The sequence below is a fragment of the Pimephales promelas genome, chromosome 5 (assembly GCF_988280905.1).
Source record: "Pimephales promelas chromosome 5, fPimPro1.hap1.1, whole genome shotgun sequence".
Classification (NCBI taxonomy): domain Eukaryota; kingdom Metazoa; phylum Chordata; class Actinopteri; order Cypriniformes; family Leuciscidae; genus Pimephales; species Pimephales promelas.
The window spans coordinates 26,911,342-26,933,008 of record NC_142773.1 but is presented as its reverse complement, the minus strand read 5'-3'; the positions used below and the strand labels follow the sequence as shown (position 1 = coordinate 26,933,008).

The 21,667-nt window shown below is 36.9% G+C and overlaps 2 protein-coding genes across 2 annotated transcripts in view; one reads left to right on the top strand and one right to left on the bottom strand.

The window, feature by feature from the left end:
- The first annotated feature begins 405 nt into the window (after positions 1-405).
- Positions 406-19,856, top strand: slc6a9 (solute carrier family 6 member 9). The gene is made up of 13 exons (XM_039677217.2): positions 406-444; positions 7,681-7,837; positions 8,740-8,871; positions 9,803-10,073; positions 11,055-11,187; positions 11,523-11,657; positions 11,746-11,849; positions 12,098-12,335; positions 13,009-13,143; positions 13,224-13,323; positions 13,420-13,520; positions 13,618-13,788; positions 14,578-19,856. The coding sequence occupies exons 1-13, from the start codon at positions 430-432 to the stop codon at positions 14,800-14,802; spliced, it is 1,917 nt and encodes a 638-aa protein (XP_039533151.1). The 5' UTR covers positions 406-429; the 3' UTR covers positions 14,803-19,856.
- Positions 17,433-21,667, bottom strand: part of ccdc24 (coiled-coil domain containing 24) — a 130,265-nt gene continuing 126,030 nt past the window's right edge. Inside the window, exon 8 of the mRNA XM_089131201.1 lies at positions 17,433-20,295. Within this exon, the coding sequence (XP_088987327.1) occupies positions 19,914-20,295 (382 nt within the window). The 3' untranslated portion in view covers positions 17,433-19,913. The remainder of the gene's footprint in view (positions 20,296-21,667) is intronic.

The window sequence follows — 21,667 nt, the reverse complement described above, 5'->3', positions numbered from 1 at the left end:
ATTCCTGTTGATTTCAGGATTCTTTGATCAATTGTGAGTTTGAAAGAACAGTATTTATTTGAAATAGAACAATTTTGTAACATTAGGAATGTTTTACTGTCATGTGTATGTATACCCATGTCTCTTAAAGAAAAGGATACAATCTTGTGCATAGATATGACAGCCTGTTGTATAGTTAGTAGCAGTATAGGTAGAAGCAGCCAATGTGAAAATATCCTTTGTGACTCTTAGAAACTCCCAAAAAGCCAAACCTCCAGGCTCCTCCCCCCTCCCCACCCACAGCTTAAGGGTAGAATAGGTTCCACATGGAGCCGTGTCAGTCTACTCCAACTGACCTGGAGAGTTCTTCCTCTGACCCCGCTTACACGCTGATGCTTGCCTGAATGCTTGAGTTTCTGCTTGAGTAAGCGCTACTAGCTGGGGTGTACAATGGACAGCAGAAAGGTAAGACCAAAAGAAGTGATTAAGTGAGGATAAAAGTGTAGATGTAATATTCAGTTATCAATGGAGGGTAAGATCTTTTAGAACAATTCTAGAAGTCGCTTAGAGCTTAAGATGGTTTAAGTTTTGGTAAAATCAGACAAAAACCGGTGGCTAGGTGGGTCCCACCATTTTGCCTTCGAGTGTCTTCGATCATTCTTGGAATGCTGTTATACATGTTCTGATTTGTGAGTGTTAATGAGGAATGTGTCCTAAACATTCTCTGATGGTTGATTTTGTTTTGATCTGGACCCTAGAAGGTGTTTGACTGGTCAGAAAACCACTGTTAATTTAAAGCAGGAAGAACAAGGCACATCCTGAGGGTGAATACTATTTGGTCATGAATAATGGGTCATTTTTTTTCCCTGTTATATGACCAGGAGAGCCATCTGCAGACCTAATGACTCCCACAAGATGTGGACCAGAGCTGTTATGGATCCTTCTTAGTGTTTAACAGCTGACAACTGGCTTTATGGGTTGAAGGCAGACTTTTGGTTTCTTTAAATGGAAACTCCATGTTGCACAAAACTGCTTATTCACTTGTGTTGGATCCTACTTTCTCATATTTAGCAACTAGGGATTTTCTTGTGAAGCTTGTGATCAGTTCCTTGTGTACAATACACTTCTGTATGTGTCCAAGGATATGTAATCATTTAGATCTAATGTTTTTGTTTTTAAGTAAACTGTGACATTTTTTTACTGTCTTTACTGTCACTTTTGATCAATATAATGCATAAAAAACGATTCGTATTGACTGGTTTGAATGGTAGAGTGTGTGTGTGTGTGTGTGTGTTTGTGTATATACACTATATACATACACACTATATATATATATACATGCACTATATATATATATATACACACACACTGACACACACAATAAATTAAACATAATTAAGTCGCTTACTGTGAGAACTGTTGTGGAACCAGATTGCTCATGCTGCTTTATGTCAGTTTCTATAAACATAATTCTAATATATGGTCGTGTATGTGACAGCGTGAGTGTGGACAGAGTGACTTGAACTCTTAATGACCTGACATTTAGGCCACCATCACTTCCCTACTGTTGTGCCCCTTTTTCAAGTTAGGGTGCCTTGCCTTACAAGTCACTATTGCAGATGACTGATCAAGCATGAGAAGAGTGTTTTCAGGTTTTAAGCCAATGATAGAGCAGGAATATGTCCCACCGCGCACAGGGTGAAAAGCCGGAGCTCTGCATTTTTAGCTGAATTACTTTCACCTCACAGAGATTGGATAATGGTTTTTTTAAGGACTGTCCACGCTGGTTAATTTCATTCCAGTTAAAGAGAATGAACTTGCCCTTGTTTACTCATTGAGTACTTTTTAGGGGACCATAGCTAAAGGAGTTTAAGTTAATCAGGACTGTGAAATGTGGAAATTCATCTATCTTGAATTTCAATTGTCCAAATGAACAATTTGCTGGGACCTTCTCATTTCTTCCACCTTCATTGCCAAGGATTATGAATGTGAATATATTTTTTGTTTGTTTCCTCAAATCCTTTAAATAAATATAAATCGTACAATGGATGCAGAATTTTTACATAGATAAAAAAAAAATAGATTTTTTTTAAAAATCGCAAAGCCGGGCACCGAAAGTGAAAGTCATAAGGGGAAGGGCAACCTTTGTTTACGTGGCTGCAGCGCTGCAGGCGACTGGTGTAGCAGTCGAATCTGTTCCCTACCGGAATTCCTGTTCCCTTGACGCAATCATACTGCAAATCATGCGTAGTTGCCCAGTTACCATACATATGAATGTATGTGAAGCCAAAGGGTTAAAAGAGGATTGTATTTTTATTTGTTTTGTTTTGTTTTTAGAGTTTTTCCCCATCTGTCAATACAATACAGATACTGAAAAAAATAATGATAATAATAATTAAAAAAACAAACAATAAAATGAAAAACTATTTTTCTCATGTGTATTTTGGTAACATTTAACATATTGTTTATACATTTTGTATACGGTTTACAAAGTTGTATATCATAAACCCGTCATCTCAACGTTTTGCAATCTTTATAAATAATAATAAGACCATAAAAAGAGGCACTGAGTTTAAACAAACGGTCAGATAAGGCAATTTTTACGAGTAAAATTCAACTGAATATATTAAGATATAATACAAAAACTATAAACAAGCGCATGATTAATTCAATCCACAGAAATATTACTTGAACCATTTTATCATGCTGGAGTGTAGCAAGACAATTAAATGTCGCACCAATGCTTTTGACTTTTTTCGCTTTCCGTACATCCAGTATGTAAATTTGAAGAAACCTATCAGTGACTTGAATCCAGGGACTTGGGTGTTTAACCATTTCAGAAGTGCTGAGAAGAACACATTTCCTTTGGCTTCCTTGCTTGTTTTTTCTTTCATGTTCTTAAATTGCTTCAGTAATTTATATTCTACTCTGCATTCTCTAAACTTACTAACCTGATGGGAAAAGTTTTGCACCATTAGTCAGCACTAGGTCTCTAATCTCGTTTTATGTTTGGACCTGTCAGCCTGCACTATTTTTTATGATGGTTGGCCACACCTTTGACTTATTGACTTCAGATAGCAGGAAGTCATTGATTTGTCAAAGTATTTAGTCTCCCTTTTCGATTATCCTTTTTTTTTAGGATCTTTTTGGGACCATAATGATCTCAAATAAGCATGTGTCTATATTAGAAAGAATGTTCAATCTATAAACATCACATGACTCTACTCACAAGGTGAATCCTAAAATTATATTTTGATAGTTTTATTCCATAGTGGTGTGGTGAATTAATCATAGAAATCAGTTGAGCGGATGTGTGAAAGATAAGTGTCTTTTGTTGACATGCACCACCAAAGCACACAATGTCACTCTACCATCTGCAGATGGGGTCAAAATAAAGAGAAAAAAAAAAAATACTTCTAGGGAGATTCTAAATATTCTGATATTTATCTTATAACTGTTTATATTTATCTTAGGGACACATCAATAATTATCAAATACAGCTAAAATGTATTTTTAGTCTTTGAACTGGTATGTTGCATAATCTGAGACATTTCCTTGGAAATGTTGCATAATCTGAGTTTAAACATGTTTATATTTCTGTTAGAAATATGTCAATTTCCCCAATTTCCCTTAGGGATGCATAAAAAAAATTCTTAATCAAATATTATTCAATCTTTCAATTGCTGTGTTACATGCTCTGAAATTCACATCCCACATTTTGAGTTTTTGAATGCAGCTCATTGAAGCAGATAACATCATCGGTTATGGTCACTAGAAGAATGTTAACGTTCAGTCGCTTTTGTTTGGTAATCGTTCATTTAAAACTTCGGAGAGCCAACGTTTGTTTATATTCAAAAAGATTCAGAGTGTTATGTTCATATAGCTTTATGGAATAGACGCTAAAACACACACCCTATTGAGCAAAAAAGGATCTTTTGAACCATATGTAATGCCACAGCACATTCTGCATTGACGTCTCCAGGCATTCTGGGTGTTAAGTTGAGAAGTCACAGGTCAGTTCTCACTTTCCTTCTTAAATTGACAGGGTCACATACCTACGAGTTACTCAGAGGGAGCTGTGCTGCTGTCAGTCACAGGCTTCAGGCTTCATGGATAGATGCTCTTCTCGCTGTTTGAGGTTATAGGACAGGAAATTGTGGAATAGTCAAATTTGGGAGATAAAACAAATTTAAGATAATCTTTAATGCTGTTGTGAGGCAGTTTTTTTTTATGGAAGCTTTTTTCCTTTTTATTTTCTTTGTCTAATTCATTTCCTTTTTTGTTCTTTTCTTTTCTTTAATTTTCTTTTCCTTTTCTTTTTTTCTTTTTCATGTCCCTTTAGTTTCTCGATTTTCTTTCCTTGCTCTATTTTTTCGTTCTTATTTTTTATTTATTTATAGAAAGTGCAAAAGGTAAACCACTCATTTGACCCAGGTCCCCATGGACCGTGTATCTTGGTCTTACGTAAAAGGGCAGATGGGCCCAGCTGGACGATCTTTCTCTCTTTCACTCTGTGCTCTGCAAGACAGATCCTTGGAGCAAACTCCAACAGCTGAAACACCTGGGCATTCCACAGAGCACAGGGACGGGAATCACAGAGTGGAGCGGATAAAGATTGAACTAAACAATACTTTGATATGCCGGAAGGTAAACACAACATAACCGCATGTGTGAGCGCAGGAGAGCCATGTTTTGGAAAATATCAACAGTGCGTTGTATAGAGCTACAGTTCCAATAATTCCAATATTTATTTTTTTTTTTTTGTTTGACTCCAATATTTTAGATGGATAGATGCAGAGATGTATTGACTAGCATTTTGTTGAACTAGCGTGTACTTTAGGTAGGCGGATATTTGAAGGTCTGTTCATCTCCCAGGTGTTCTGACCTCAAGGAACCCACTTGTTTCAGGGTCTTCTCTAGATCGCCTCGTCCTTACGCTGGGCCTTCAGCTGTGCTGCAGTAGTTGTTCAGAAAGCCATCAGCACAACCCAACACGGGTGTCCTTTTGCTGGCCTCCATCCAGCCTCAGGTCTAAAAAAGGTCTAAAAGAAATCTGTTCATGCCATTCAAAATTGTAGATGTCTCCCATTTTTGTCTCATAAGGCAGCATGGCGGTGTTTGCTGTAAACACATAGTCAAAAACCTGATTTAAATACATATATTTTTGGCTGTGATTTAATTTACTTCCTGCAGATTTTCAATTATTACAGATATCACTGCCATAACCTCAGAGTTTGGACACCGCACCTGTCATTTTAATTTAGTTAACAATTTTTTGATTCTCACACCGCTTGCCCCACTTTGCTATCAATCCCACAATCCCCTGCGCGAGTCTTTTGCTCCGCTCCCATAGTGAAGGGTTTGAAAACAGCTCTTCCTTGTACAATTTCAGGTTCAGGAATAAAAGTTGTAATTGTTCAAAAAGTATTGTTTAATGCCTAACTAGAGGAATACTTCATTTTGGATGAAAGGAAAATCAGTGGTTATTGGTCATTTTGCTGATGCACGTGTCTGAGAGCTCTTTGGGCCATTGTACCCTGCATGTACCCTACCTATTGTACCCACATAGTGATCTTTCTCATTATTTTCCTTGAGATACCACATTTACACTTCAACAAATCAATTATAGTTACATGCCTTAATGTTTAGTTACATGCCTTAATGTTAAATGTCAACTATCCATTTGTAAAGCAAAATTGCTCATTAGAATGATCCAGTGCAGTTTGGATTCCTCTCCAAATCTGTGGGGAAGATCGCGAGGATAAGCTGCTGAATGCTCATCTCTCGCAGCGTGCTCGCTGTGCGGGCGGCGCGCTCGCTCGGATCAGATCGTGAGCTTGCCTTAGAGGTCAACATGAAGAGCATCTGATGAGAACAGATGGAGAGAGTAAACTTTAAACTAGGCCGACAAGACCAAATGTTTGTCTTGAGCACATGACTGTGATTTCAGTTCACATCAAGTGCGCTCCAGCATGCCCACAACAGTGCTTGCATGCAATTTTCACAAAATGTTTTGTCAATTGATTTCTTGTGTTATCATCTTTTTAAATTTTAATTTGTGGTAGAGAAACAATGATAGAGAGCTATAGGAAGTAGTGGGACCGGGGTAAAGAATCTACAACCCAAACTTGAACTTGCATTACAGTTTGAACTCATTATGTTGGAAGCATGTGCAGTATCACTTGTCCACGGCATGAACTTTATTTATTTATTTATTTATTTTTTGACTATAGTTCAGGGGTATCTAATTAAAGTTCCAAGAGGTCCGGATATTTCCTTCCCAGCGGAGGTCCGGAAAATACTTTTTTGGAGTAGTTATACATTTCCTTCAGGGCAGTAGTAGTACTTTAGTTAAAGAAAAAATCCTAAACAGTCAAAATAGTTATCAAAGATGAGAATCTTGAGCCCTCAGAGCCAAAGCAGTGGTGTCTGAGAATTTTTCTATAAAAAAATTAAATATTTCATCAGTTGAGCCCAATTGGATTTGTGTATTAAAAGGTTACATCAGAGGTTTTATCAGGCTATTATTATTTTCACATTTAGACACATTCGCATGGATTGGAAAGGGCTTGAATGAAGTGCGTTTGGCTATAAAAATATCAAAGTATTAGTGCTGAAACTAAGAACATTACTATAAACGACCCTGAGCGTTTTTGTGCGTACTGCTTTAAACTGTAGAAACGGTAAAATCCTGCAATAAGGTCCCGCGGCTCAGATGGAACCAAGCCGGGGTCTGGAACCGGAGTGTGGTCCGCTATTTAAGGATCCCTGCTTTAGTTAATCTAAATTATTTTATAATAATTATGCATGCAATTTGGATGAGTGTATTATTTGAGGGAATACATAGAATTTTTTGGTATTTATTAGGGCTGTCAAACGATTAATCGCGATTAATCGCATCCAAAATAAAAGTTTGTGTTTACATAATATATGTGGCTGTGTATAATTATTTTATAAATAATATAAATACACACACATGCTTGTATATATTTAAGAAATATTTTCATGTATATAGATTTATATATAATTGATATTATATATAAATATAAATATTTTATATTTAAATAATATTTTTTTTCTTAAATATACATGCATGTGTGTGGATTTAAATATATATATATATATATATATATGTATACAACATAATTATTCACAGTGCACCCAATATTATGTAAACACAAACTTTTATTTTGGATGCGATTAATTGCGATTAATCGTTTGACAGCCCTAGTATTTATACTTGTATTTTTATGTTGGTACTAAAATTCCAATAATCGGGACCATTTTAAGCGAACAAGTGAAGTAGAAATTATGATTTTTAGATAGTCACAATGGACATAAACAGTAAGGTAGTGCAGAGTGAAATAATAGTGCGCGGTATAGTAATATAGAGTTAGTGGGGGCGGGGTGTTATTGCACTTCGTACTTTAAGTTAGGGGTTTATTGCACAAGTCTCAGGTATGAAGGGGAGTTATGTGTTTAAGCATTATGTGTCACACACATTCATAAATATTAATCAGTAATCTTGACATTGATTAAAATATGCCTATGTCATAGTTCATGGGCATATTATGCATTCACTATCATATATTCTTAAAGTGAACAAAACGTTTCCCCTTTTAAATGCTCTCTGACTTACGAGAATGATCCCACCAAGCAACATCATATTCATTTTCATTTGTGCATGTGTCTGTGTTTCAGAATGGAGCGGTTCCAGGAGAGCCAGTAAAGAAAGATGAAAACTCCAGAAGGGGAAACTGGGGCAACCAGATTGAGTTTGTTCTCACCAGTGTTGGTTACGCAGTGGGGCTGGGAAACGTCTGGAGGTTTCCTTACCTTTGCTACAGAAATGGAGGAGGTGACCAGTTAATTTCTTTTTCTTTGCCCAATGTCTATATTGACTTTCTCTCAGTGCCTATCCTGCACCGTTGAGTTAGCATTTTATAATTTCATGCCAAATTAGTTAAACATTTCATTTAATGTACTTAAACTGATGGGATTTGGGGTTTTGTTGTACCATTGAGTCCTTTTCCAAATTCATTGCTCCCCTAAAAGGGTACTCATTGGGTATCAAGTCTCATAACACACCTTACTTAAAATAGACCAGGCTAGGGTCTCTAGCAGATGGTCCCAGATGAACTGACCCGGAAACCTCTGCCCCATGATCTCATATTCTTCGAGCTGCCTCTGATCGGGGCCATATCCTGAATTAGCCCATAATTTAGATAAGAACTTAACTCCAGCCTATTTATAAAAGACAGAATGTGCTCCTGTAAAATGTGTACTGTTTGTATGTGTTTTTGACCATTTAGTTGTTTTTTTTTTTATTATATGCATATCATTATTTAATCAATGTTCATCTGCATGAATCCAGAGGAAGTGTCTTGCTTTTTGTTTTTGGGCTACCTCCGTTTGAGGCCCCTGGCACATCGACCCCATTTCCCCTGGCCATAATCTGCCCTTGTCTTTAATACACATAACACTGTATCCACATTCTGTTTCTGTTATGTAAAATATCAGCACTATTGGAATGCAGCTCGTCCAATCAAATTAGACCAGTTATGTCACTTCAGCTGTTACTCACTTTATTTGCATTAGCATTAGGGAGCACTATAATGGAATCATACATTGGCTATTCTTTGTGTCATTTCTAAACTGTCTTTTTCGGGAAGTGAGCACACCTTGATTTCTGTCTTTAGTTAGAAGACTGATGTGTCAGAGTTTTATGTAACTGTGGGTGTGGGTGTGTCTGCATCACAGGTGCCTTCATGTTTCCATACTTCATCATGCTGGTATTTTGTGGCATCCCTTTGTTCTTCCTGGAGCTCTCCTTTGGGCAGTTCACCTCCCTCGGGTGCCTGGGAGTCTGGAAGGTCAGCCCCATGTTTAAAGGTGAGCATGTGGCCATTAAAGGAGGTGTGAGAACAACTCTGAAGCATTTCCATGACAACTAAACATAATGGATGAATCTATCTGTATAGAGTGCGGAAGTTATGCCGTCACTTTGTAGGCCAAAACGCTGAAGTGAATTAGCATTTTCGCACTCCTGGTTTATTTGCTCTAAAGTCTGTGGTATTTTTGAATGGGTTTTTGCTAAATCGCCTGAAATAAGGTCTGTGGTGAACAGAGCCTCTAAATATTTTCACGATTTGATCTATGACATTAAACACACCAGTTATAACCTGCTTGTGTTTTTTTTAAACTTTGTGTCTGCTTGTGTTTTTTTTTTAAACTTTATATAGGCTTCAAAATTTTGGATTAACTTGTAAAGATTATCAACGTGTAAAGGTCAAAACTCTTTACTCTCTTAACTCTTTTCTGTGGGGAAAATGCATAGCTTTTCGATCGAGAGAACCCATGTGACGCTAACTGCTGATTTGTCTTTAAAGTAATATCATGACTTGTCTGACATGTTTGGCTAGTAATACATTTTTAAACATACACTCAGTATTTTCTCCACTTCAGTGGCTTGAATGCTATATGTGTTAGGTTCGCTTGTTTAATTTTTTCCTTTAATGTTTTACATTTGTTAACCTACATTAGTTAACATGAACTGTTATAAAAATACTTATAAAGCATCTATTAATGTTAATTTCAACATTTACTTATACATTATTAAATTAATTTTTAAAATCATAAATTAGATAGTTTTATTTATTTTACTGTTTTTTTGTTTTGTTTTTGGTAAATCCTGTTTACAATTTGGAATTGCAGAAGCTTTAATATCATTTAGCTTTAATATCAAAGCAGCAAACATATGTAATGTATTTTATTGAACTGCAAAGTGAATGTATTGTAATGTGGTTGATCTCTCTTCTTCAAGGTGTGGGCTATGGAATGATGGTGGTCTCTACCTACATTGGAATCTACTACAATGTGGTGATTTGCATCGCATTTTATTACTTCTTCATGTCAATGACAAACCTGCTGCCCTGGACGTACTGTAACAACCCTTGGAACACCCCTGACTGCTCTGGGGTGGTGGGAACTCCACGAGCTAATGCCACCTTCGCCAATATGTCTGCTGTCGTGTCAGGGGTGACTGAGATAGTCAACCGCACCAAGAGGACCAGTCCTAGTGAAGAGTACTGGAGGTAAATTCAAACCTTTGCATGTTGATTCATCTATACTGTATTTTATTTATAAAAATGAAAAGTAAAAAAGTATATAGTTTTTCGAATATCATGAAGAATAATATAATGTAATGTTTTGGGAAGTCCCATTACATGACATTTCCCAACCTAAACTAACCTTGTGTTGCAGGGACCATTTTCCTTAAATGACACTTTCTTCATGATATCAAAACTGTTTTATCAGCCTGATATTTTGACTTTAATTTTAATACAGACATTAAAATACTCTCCTCATAGCAGAGGTCTATTTAAGTCTTTTATTTTTGCATTTTTATGTATTTTTATGTAAATTAGCACTAGAAAAAAATAAACATTACTTAATATCTTTATTGTTTATACACAATTATCTTAACTCTCTGGGTCTTTTATTCCCTGTGTTTAAATTTTGGTTGTCAATACATTACTCATCTGCACTTAAAATGCATGACAGGTTAATAGTTGAAAGCTGGTAATAATAAATGTTTGCGATTTGTCATGTTGTTTGGATCTGTGTGCATTGGACTTGACAGATGTGTTTGTTGAATGACATTACAAGACAATGGGACAGAAAGGCACAGAATGTTTTGTTTTTCCAAGAGTGTGATTGTATGTGGTATGTAGTTGGGAATGAATGCTTCACTTTACTGCCAGCGGTCAGAGAATGCAAGGCTTTGACCATGAGACGTGTGTGGACCGTTCAACATCTTTATAAATGGTTTGTGCTCTCTGGGTTGTGTTGTCCCTGTGGCATGAAAGACATTCTTGTTCTTGCCTTTTGTAAACTCATTCATTGTGTGGCTGAGGTTATTTTTTTATGGGGCTGTGCTCACAATGCTTTTAATCTAAAGGCAAGCTCTGAAAACATTTAGATTAGCATGATGATTTTGATGACTAAACTGTTAATTATCTGTCTCGCATCCTGCAGTCTCTCACATCCCTCTTTTTCTGGTTTTGCCCTCTCAGGAACTATGTATTGAATATCTCTGACGGCATTGGGAACTTTGGGGAGGTGCGTCTGCCTATCCTGGGATGTCTGGCTGTGTCATGGGTGGTTGTGTTCCTCTGTCTTATTCGAGGAGTCAAGTCATCAGGCAAAGTGAGTTGAACATCCATTCGCCAAGGTCATGGGATCAATTCTCATGGATGTTAGTTTACAAATAAACTGTAGTTTACAAATAAATCTAGTGTACAAGTTTTACTCTAGGATTTTATATATATATATATATATATACTTACCATCAGTTTTGTCATCAACTAATTGAAATATAAAAGCAATATAAAATAGAGAATAAAAATAGAAAAGCAACTAACTGAAATAAAATAAGTTGACTGGACAAATAAAATATAGAATATAGAGATAGAAGAATGATACAAAAATAATGCTTACCGTACCTTTTTTCTCACTGAGTTTTAATGCATGTCTTTCCTCAGGTGGTGTATTTCACAGCGACCTTCCCTTATGTGGTGCTGACCATTCTCTTCATTAGAGGAATCACTCTTGAAGGAGCCGTCAGTGGTATCAAATACTATTTGACTCCTCAGTGGCAAAAAATTCTAGATGCCAAGGTCCGTACATTGTATTACAGCAAAATTGTGTATAACTGCAAGTGATCACTGAGGCTATACACAATAATTTTTATTTTGTGTCCTGTAGGTATGGGGGGACGCTGCGTCTCAGATTTTCTATTCTCTTGGCTGCGCCTGGGGTGGGCTTATTACCATGGCATCATATAACAAGTTCCACAATAACTGTTTCAGGTAATAATTCATCCATTTTTTTCTGCTAATGTGTCATTTTAAACCATTTTAACCTGTAAGCATTGAGTTTTGAGTATTGACCAAGAGCTCTGTGTTGTGATTGGTGTCTGCATTACTTTGTAGCTCCCCCATGTGGCTTGTACATATAAATGCATTGAATACTTTTAACTGGAAATAAAGGAATGTAAGAATTTCAGTTCCGAATGTATGATTGCAAACATAACTTAATGATTTGTGTATTCAATCAGAGACAGTATCATCATCAGTGTAACAAACTGTGGCACCAGTGTGTATGCTGGCTTTGTTATCTTCTCCATCCTGGGATTCATGGCTCATCATCTTGGGGTGGATGTGTCAGAGGTGGCCGCTCATGGTCCAGGCCTGGCATTCGTGGCCTACCCAGAGGCCCTAACACTTCTGCCCATATCACCTCTCTGGTCCCTTCTCTTCTTCTTCATGCTCATTTTATTGGGCCTTGGCACTCAGGTATTTATCTGGTTTTGTAAGATTTTCACATGTCTATACAGTTCTTCCAAGACAGCACAGAATGTGTAATTCAACCTGAACCACTTAGAACTTTATTTTAAAGATCTGCTCTGTGTGGCTTTTTTTTTTTAACTATGGTGAGAAAACAAAACAAAAAAAGAGTTGTATTTTTATGCTGTTGTTGCTGTATTTTGCTGTTTTTTGTACAGTTGTGCTATTTTAAATACCAACATTTAAATTAAAACTGCACACAAATTTCATGCACACAAAACAAAATATTGACTTCTTTTCAGATTTTTGTTTATTACGTTTTGCATATTTATTAAAAAAAAAGATATTTTGCTAAATTAGAAATAATGTTTGTCCTGCACTTTTGAGAGCCATGTATCCTTAGTGTTAAGAAACCACATCTTCCATATTTAATTTCTGTATTGGCACATTTCTTTCCCCTTCTCCTTTTATGTACGGTGGGTTTTATTTATATATATATAAATATATATATATATATATATATATATATATATATATATATTACAAATTTACCTTCATTTTTTTTTTTTTTTTTTTTGCTGCATTGCTGGTATTTCTTTTTTAAGAAATGTCTTGTTTAACTTGCAGTTTATGTATAAAGTGATGTACAATTATTTATTTATTTTTTTCTGTTTTAATGTAGTTCTGTCTACTGGAGACTCTGGTAACAGCTATTGTAGATGAGATTGGAACTGACTGGATTATCAGAAATAAGACCTACGTCACGCTCGGAATTGCTGTAGCGGGCTTCCTCCTGGGAGTGCCGCTGACCACACGGGTGAGTGACAAACACATTTGAGCAAACACACCCACATGTTCTTTATCCATGGATTGATTGTTTTGCTGTGTGCGATGTAGGCAGGGATATACTGGTTGCTGCTTATGGACAATTACGCTGCGAGTTTCTCTCTGGTTGTCATCTCTTGCATCATGTGCATCTGTATAATGTATGTCTATGGTGAGTCCTCTAAGTCACTTTTACGTCCTGTATATAAAGGCCACCGTTGCTGGATGTAAACCAAAGGGTTAATTTCCTTGTTGTGTTTCCAACCAGGTCACAAGAACTATTTTAAAGATGTGGAGATGATGCTTGGCTTCCCTCCTCCAATCTTCTTCAGGGTCTGCTGGAGATTTGTGTCTCCTTTAATTATTTCTGTGAGTAAGAGGTTGTTCTGATTCAAATGTGTCTGAATCAGGTATTGTTCAAAGTATATCGTTTATACCAATCCTTTTTGTCTCTGTCTCTTCACAGTTCATTCTGATTTTTACTGTGATACAGTACAAGCCTATTACGTACAATGACTACGTGTACCCTGGTTGGTCATTGGTCATTGGGTTTGCCATGGCTTTGTCTTCAGTTATCTGTATACCTGTCTATGCTCTGTTCAAGATTGCTGTGTCTGAGGGATCGACATTTACAGAGGTAAGTGCTCTAAACAAAGTAATAATGCTTTAGAAAAATGTTTACAATATTGTGCGTTTACATGCAACGAAGACTCCAGTGAAGTCCGTAGACTAATAATCATTAGTAGTAAATCATTGTATTTATTTATTTATTTAGTTATTTATTTTTACATGGAATGGGTCACTTCATTGGCCGACATGTTGTGATCGCATAACTAGCCAAAAACTTCTCAAAATGTCTGAGAAGCCAGTGAATGGCCCCATCTATAGTACTGGAGTAAATTTCCTCCCTGTTCATCCTGTTCAGTATTTCTTCTGCTCTCCATCTGAATACTTAAAGCGGTTAGTTCATCCAAAAAAGAAAATTCTGTCATCAATTACTTACCCTCGTGTTGTTCCAAAGCCTTAAGACTTTCATTTATCTTCGAACCACCAATAAAGATGTTTATGAAATCTGAGAGATTTTGGTCCCTCTATTGACAGTTGACATAACTGACATGTACAACAGTACAATGACACTGTTCTTTTGTCAAATCAACTTAAATAATTTATGTAGTTCAGATAACATAATATTTTGTGTTTCTGGTTGTTAAATCAACCACCTTCATTGTATCAACTCAGTTTTTCCATTTCAATGAACTTAAAATTTTAAGGCAACCAGGTTACTTAATTTTTTAAGTATGTGGGGGAACAAACCCTTTAAGATTTTTTTTTATGATAACTTAATTTTCCTGAAAAATTCTTTAAAGTATGCCAATCCTTTTTTAACAAAATTCAACTGTTTTCAAACCAACTCTTTCCTCTGCAGCGTTTGAAGAACTCCTTGAAGCCTGACCTGGACTGGGGCCCTGCTCTCCAGGAGCACCGCAAGGGGCGATACGCCACCACGGGCCCTGAATCTGTGGAGGTGTGCCCTCTCAAAGAAGACCTGAAGGATGAGGGGAAAGAGAAACTCAAGGAGAATGAGGATGAGATTGGTCTGACCATCCCAGGAAGCAACGGCTCCACATTGAACCCCACACCCAGCGCATAGAGGAGCCCCTCCACACCTTCCCCCCAGGACGGTTCCCATTCCCACACTGCGGGACAGGCCACTCTCGCTGGAGACCTTTACATATTGTAAGGGCTTTATGAAATCTAACCTCTAGAGAAATTGGTTGTCATCCAAAACCTTTTTCTTTTTGTTCACATAATTTAATACTGCAGTTTTTTTTAAAAGAAAAAGAAGACATGTTCATATACAGGAGGTATTTGCATACACACAGTGTGTATATAGCGCATTGTACAATATTTTCACTCTGTGTTGTATAGTCTGGAGATGTGACTGTAGCGGCAACAGGAGCTACAGTGGGATTTGGCTTGTGTGTGTGTGTGTGTGTTTGTGTGTGTAGTGGCGGCAGTGCTGGTCAGGTTTAAAAGCTGAAGACCAAATATTCTTTGTGGCAATGTTGTAATGCCATTGTTAAGGGGAGTGCTATTTTCAGTTTCTGTTTTGTACCTATTGTCTTGTTTGGGAACCTTCTCATTCACAAGCCAATATGGGTTTTTCAGTGGCCAATGGGGTTGTCTGAGAGTAGGGTGGCCGATGGTCAATATAATGCCTGTATATGATATAATACATGTTAAATAAAATGACCTTTTAACACTGCATTAACTCTAAAATATACAAACCAGGACATGTCTATTGTCCATTGACTAGACTACCGGTAGGTTTTGGGGCTAAAACTATCGTTAATCGTCCAAGTAGACTGGCTGATACTGATAAATAAGAATAGGCCAAGAGAATACCCACTCTATTTCCCTTTCAAGTGAGAGCAAAAATACAAAACAAAGGATATTTGGTCTTAAGCTCTTACTGACTGAGGTGTCTGGACCGAGGCAAATAACTTCTCAAGCCAATTCTCAGGGTTACACACAATTTGCTTTTTTGTGAAGCATTTTCCAATACCTTGAGATGATTTATTGCTGATGTTGAGTGTTTGACATGAAGGAGAGGGATTTTCATGTAGGAAATTCCACATGAAATGCCAAATCTGTCTAGTCTTCCGGGCATCTCCTGAGCGAGGGGATCACGTGTGCGATAACCAGAAGCAGCTAGTTCCTCATTAGATTCAGTACTGTAGTATGCACACTAACCCTGCTCTTCACAGAAAAGGAGGCATGTTACCAAAAACATGTGCACAGACCTTTGTATTCTGATGATTTAGCTGGTTTGTTTGTGTGTAATTTGATGTTGTCTACGCGTGTTAAGAGACTTGAACTGGTGTGTATGTGTCATTTAAAGGCATCTGGCTGTGCTGAGCCAAGCAGTTGTGTTTTTTGAATAATGCTGAACGATCAGAAGTAAACGTAGCATCAGTCACAATCACTGTAGTTAGTGTAATTGTTGGGTAGTCAGCAGTTTTTCCTTTGTATTATTGTGAATAACATGAAATAGTCTTGCGAGACATAAAATGTCAAACTATCTGACTTTTAAAATAGAAACCACAGCATATTAGGTGTGTTTGTTTTGTTTTCTTTCTAGGCAATAGGGAGGGAGATACTCAGATTGAGAGTTTGGTAGTTGGTATGGCTAGATGCTGCTTATCATATCATTCCAGTGACGTATCAAAAGGATTACTTAGGATGCTTACGGTTGAAGTGGCACATGTACTTGGATAGAGAGTCCTGGTTACACTGTGAATTTGTCTGGGATGTTGCCTGATGCCTTTTCAACAGGGATTCTGGCAAGGTAGCTGTTAATGGGCTGACGCATCACGTATTGAGACTTCTGATGAAACGGCGAATCGCTGTGTATCGTGAAGTCAAAGTAGTATTGGTGTTTCTCTTTTGCATTGTGCATGGAGAGACGCAATATGTTTGTCATGTGCTTGGCTCTGTCATTTTGAGTCGAAATAGGAACAATACAAAGTTTCAGCTTTGAATTTAGTTTAATTTAGTTATGAGATTTAAACAAATGTCATTTCTCAAAAATGGTTTTTGCGTGCTTATGCTACGCACTAAAAAAACCCTGGGGTAGGTTTAGGGGGGTGGGGAGTTCGTGCGTATTATACGCCAAAAAGTGTGTATCATATGCACGCGAAAAACGTGTACCATATACACGCAAAAACTGTTTTTGGCATTTACGAACTTTCATGAGATCGGGCTCGGCAGACCGCTGCAGTTGCCTCAGTACAAACGGCATCACGCAACATTTCTTCCTCTTTTACTACTAGTTATTGCAGAGGGAAGACAAAGAAATGAATAATAGTTTAGAAAAATATATTTAAAATCGAAGACTCCGGTGAAATCCGTAGACTAACAAGTATTAGTATTTCTTTCTTTCTTTTAAATGGAATGGGTCACTTCATGGTCCGACATGTTGTAATTGCATAACTAGCCAAACACTTCTTAAAATGTCTGAGAAGCCAGTGAATGGCCCCATCTATAGTACTGGAGTAAAATTCCTTCTTGTTCATCCTGTTCAGTATTTCTTCTGCTCTCCATGTGAATACTTAAAGGGTTAGTTCATCCAAAAAAGAAAATTCTGTCATCAATTACTAACCCTCGTGTCGTTCCAAACCCTTAAGACTTTCATTTATCTTTGAACCTCCAATGAAGATAATATTAATGAAATCTGAGAGATTTTGGTCCCTCTATTAACAAAGTTTGAAGTTTCCATGAAATTAAAACAAATGCCATTTTGATGCTCATTAATGTGGCCTGACAGACCAATGCAGTTGCCTCAGTTCAAACGGCAACACAGATCATTTCTTCCTCTTTTACCAAGTTATTGCAGGAATAAACATCAGAAACTATGTTGAAAGATACAGTACAGCTTCCTGAACTCAACAGTATAACTTATATCTCATGTAATCGTGTTTCAATCACGGAAAGAGGTCAATAAACAGCTTGTGAACATCATCACATAACATTACGTTTACCTCAGGAAAGTCCATTGTTTCTCAATTAGAAGGGGAAAAACTAATTTAGAGAAGAGCATATCTGTAAAATTATAAATGTTTTCACCCTAAATACATTACATTTTAGTTAATAAAAGTCAAATGTTTTTTTTTTCTGAAACTGACTCAAAATGATGGAGCAGGTCACAGATAAAATCAGTATTCAAAACCTGATGGCATAATAGTCTAGAGTTTAGAGTTGTACATTTTATTAATCTCTGCATGACGTTAAGGTGTGTATATATATATATATAAATAGCCTATATTCAAGATTTTATCCAAAAATATATAAAATACAATCTAACTTTAAAAAGTTAGAACAAGAGAAAAAAAGAGATGCAACAAGTATAAAAGTAACCCTGCTGCCTAACAGGAGATATCGGACACTCAGGGGAGTAGTTAGAGGTTCATTGGTCTTTGTGAGCTAATAGCACAACCATACATGCAAGTCACAGACTCTAGCTTTTCCTCTGTTAGACAGATTAGAGCAGCAGTTTAGGTGTCGTGAGACTAACCGCACTTTTATTTACTGGTACACTTTAGCTGGCTACGGACACAGTAGCTACTGTATGATTAATCGCTGTTGCAAATGTGAATGCACAAGACTGAAGCCCTCTCATTTGTCTGATGTGTGGTCCTCAGACCTTGAACTTGGCACGAAGACCATGTGTCTGTCTCTAGGTACTGCAATGTGAACAGACCGAGACATGCAAACTCTTTATATAACAGTAGACATGTTATGCATCAGTGCCGTTCTTGCACTGTTCCACACCTCTAGTCCTCTCTCTCTCTCCGTTGTACAGTAATGTAAAAAAAAGACAAAAATTCAACTGATGTTTGTGTTATCTGTTTTTATCAGGGTGGGTTGCTGTAGTGGGGTTTATTTTTAGTTGTTTTTACTTTATTTCTTATTGTAACGTAGCTAATGTCATGTGTACAGAGTGCTCTGTGTAGTGGACGTTCTGTCACTATTGATGTCGTACAGTAATTTTAATCAGTGTGTAATGATCTGTTTTTGCCATTTAACAGAAATCTACCTTTCTAAGAGATTTTTCCTTTTTATTTTTATAGTACTAAAACTGTATTTTATCATCAGTTGTAATGTTTTTTAGCTATATTCAGTGACACTACATTTGTTCCTTCTTAAACCTCCTCAAGCCAGCTGATCTCAACTCAAAACACATTGCCAAACAAAGGCTTTGGACTGAAACTTGAAGAAAAAAAAAATGCTTTTTGAACAAGCGTCTGGTGATCAAACAGAAATCATTGATGTGAAAGGACACAGTCTAAAGCCAACAATGTTATATCTTCATCTCAGTATTGTAAGTGTATTTGTAGTGCTGCAAAACCCTTTAAGAACATTTCTGTCAATTTCATTCACAGTTTCATGTGTTCTGCACAATGTAAAAAGAAACAGAGAAAGCACATTTGATCTCCCGGAAAGAAAAATGCATTTGAAAATTATACATACTGAATTAATGTTTTGGAAATTTTATTTTGGTATATTAACACGTCGTGTCAATCTGCTATTGGGAAGCAAAAAAATGCGTTTCTCGAACACTTTTACATTAGTTTGTAAATGAATTGTGATGGAATACACCTTCAAATGACATGACAGGGCTGTGTTGTAACGAGCAAAACAAAAATATATGCACAAAAAAACCTCTTGGTTCTTAGATTGAAATATGTATTGAGCACAATTTTGCAGCTTTCAAATGAAACTGAATTTTTTTCATTTACTTACCGTGGTGTTTATTCAAAACAGCATCATGTATTTTAATGTTGTTACAGCACTTTAAAATGTATACGTGTTTGAACAGAAAATAATACATAACTGCAAAAAATAAAACCCATATCGCTCCCATGTACTGTATCCTAAAAGAAGAGATCTCATCACAATAGTGTGTGTGTGTGTGTGTGTGTGTGTGCGTGCGTGTGTGTGTGTACCTGTGTGCTCATGGCAGTATAAAAACAGTGAAGTAAAAAGACAAGCACAATAATGACATGAGCTCAGTACTTTATCAAACATATCTAACCATGTCTTTTCCATTTTAGGGCCAAACTGAATTGAAATTGTCTTAGTCATGTCAGCTGTATCTTAAACTGTTCAATTTGAAATGGTAAATAAAGTTTATTTTAAAGATCACCTTGTGGTTTGTGTTTTACTCCTATGGGTATTCCTAAGAGCGGTATCCAGTTCTTGTCAAATAGAAGGGTGTCTGTTCCCCCTCTGCCCCCTGCTGGCTGTTCTCTGCCCTGCAGGAGGAGCGGGCTGGAGGTGTTCACCGTTTCTGGTCACCTCCATCTTTAGGAGGACGTCTTTGACGGATCCTGATGCTCTGACTGTGGTTGCTGGCACCAGTCTGAATGCTGAAGCTCTTACTGAATTTCCTCTGTACTTGCAACCTTTGTCCCCTTGTTCCAAAGCAGAAGTAGGGCTTGTGGAGTCAACATTTCTCATTAGTGGTACATCGCTCCTGATGTGGTTTGTGTCTCTGGGCGGACATGGTTTCAAATGGGGAACTGTTGCGTTTGGTTTTGGTCTTTCTGAATCATTTGCAGACAAAGTAAGCCCACTCATCTCCCTTTAAAAAAACATACTACATTTATGCCAAAAGAACCTTGGATCAACTACATGACTGCAGAGGTGGACAAAGTACACAACTTGCTTACTTGAGTGAAAGTACTGGACAAATATTATTCCGTTACAGACCTTTTCACTTTCCAGTAGTGGGATTGTATAAGTGCACTCCGTAACGTCCACAATGCTTTCAGACACCCAAATAGCTTTTTTGGCTTTTATGTTAGTATGCTTACTGTGATTTGTAAGCTAGTGTGCTCCAAAACAATGACAAAATTTGCATTTAGAAGACCAAACCCAACAATGAAAATGAAAATCAGGTTGATGTCAGAATCCAACGCCAAATTGGTGTTAATCTCCAACGTTGGACAGACTGTGGTTGAAAATGAAAATCAGGAACCAACATCAGTCAGGTCTGACGTCAACCCGACTTTTCCAACCAAAATGCAACCCCTAAAATCATCCCCTGACTGACGTTACTACTTTCTACTCTAAGGACCTTGACAGAAATGTAGTAGAGTAAATAGTATGATATTTGTCTTTCAAATGTAGTGAAGTTAAAGTAAAGAGTTTCCAGAAAAAATAATACTCAAGTAAAGAACAGATCTTTAAAGAGTGTACAGTACTTAAAGGAGAACTCCGGCGCAAAATGAACATTTGGTCTAATAAAACATTTGTACCTAGTCAATCGTTCTCTGAGATTTGTTTTCATGATAATCGAATGTAAAGAGTTTTATCTCTAAAAACTGTTTAGCGTATAATGCTAGTAATGGGGGCATTTACTAAGTAAAAAGAAATCACTAGTTTATACCACTAACAAGGCTCAAAACAGCCCCACACTAACGCAGTAACACAATGAGGGTCCATACATGCAAAACGAAGCATTGAGAACTTTGTAAGTGTACAGACTGTTTAATAAGAAGATACTTTATAAAGACAATTCACTTCGTGTATGCAGACAGGAGCCATCTTAGAAAATAGTCTCGATAAGTCGAACCCCGAACGCCGTTCATACAGTTCAGAAGTTCGCTGAACTTTTTTATTTATTTATTTATTTATTCTTTTTTTTTATTATTTTACTTTTTATTTTTTTATAGTTCTCTGAACTTCATACAGCTCACTCAGCACGATGTTCGTGATTTGACTTGTCGAGACTGTTTTCCAAGATGCGGCTCCTGTCTGTATACACTAAGTGAACTGTTATAAAGTATCTTTTTATTAAACGGTCTGTACACTTACAAAGTTCTCAATGCTTCGTTTTGCATGTATGGACCCTCATTATGTTACTGTGTAAGTGTGGGGCTATTTTGAGCCTTAGTGGTATAAACTAGCGATTTCTTTTTACTTAGTAAATGCCCCCATTACTAGTAGTGTTA

What these genes read in the sequence shown, in the direction of transcription:
- slc6a9 (XM_039677217.2), top strand. An exon ending in CCTAGTGAAGAGTACTGGAG is followed by an intron (nt 10,074 to 11,054) that starts GTAAATTCAAAC and finishes TTGCCCTCTCAG; the next exon opens with GAACTATGTATTGAATATCT. An exon ending in GAGTGCCGCTGACCACACGG is followed by an intron (nt 13,144 to 13,223) that starts GTGAGTGACAAA and finishes TGTGCGATGTAG; the next exon opens with GCAGGGATATACTGGTTGCT.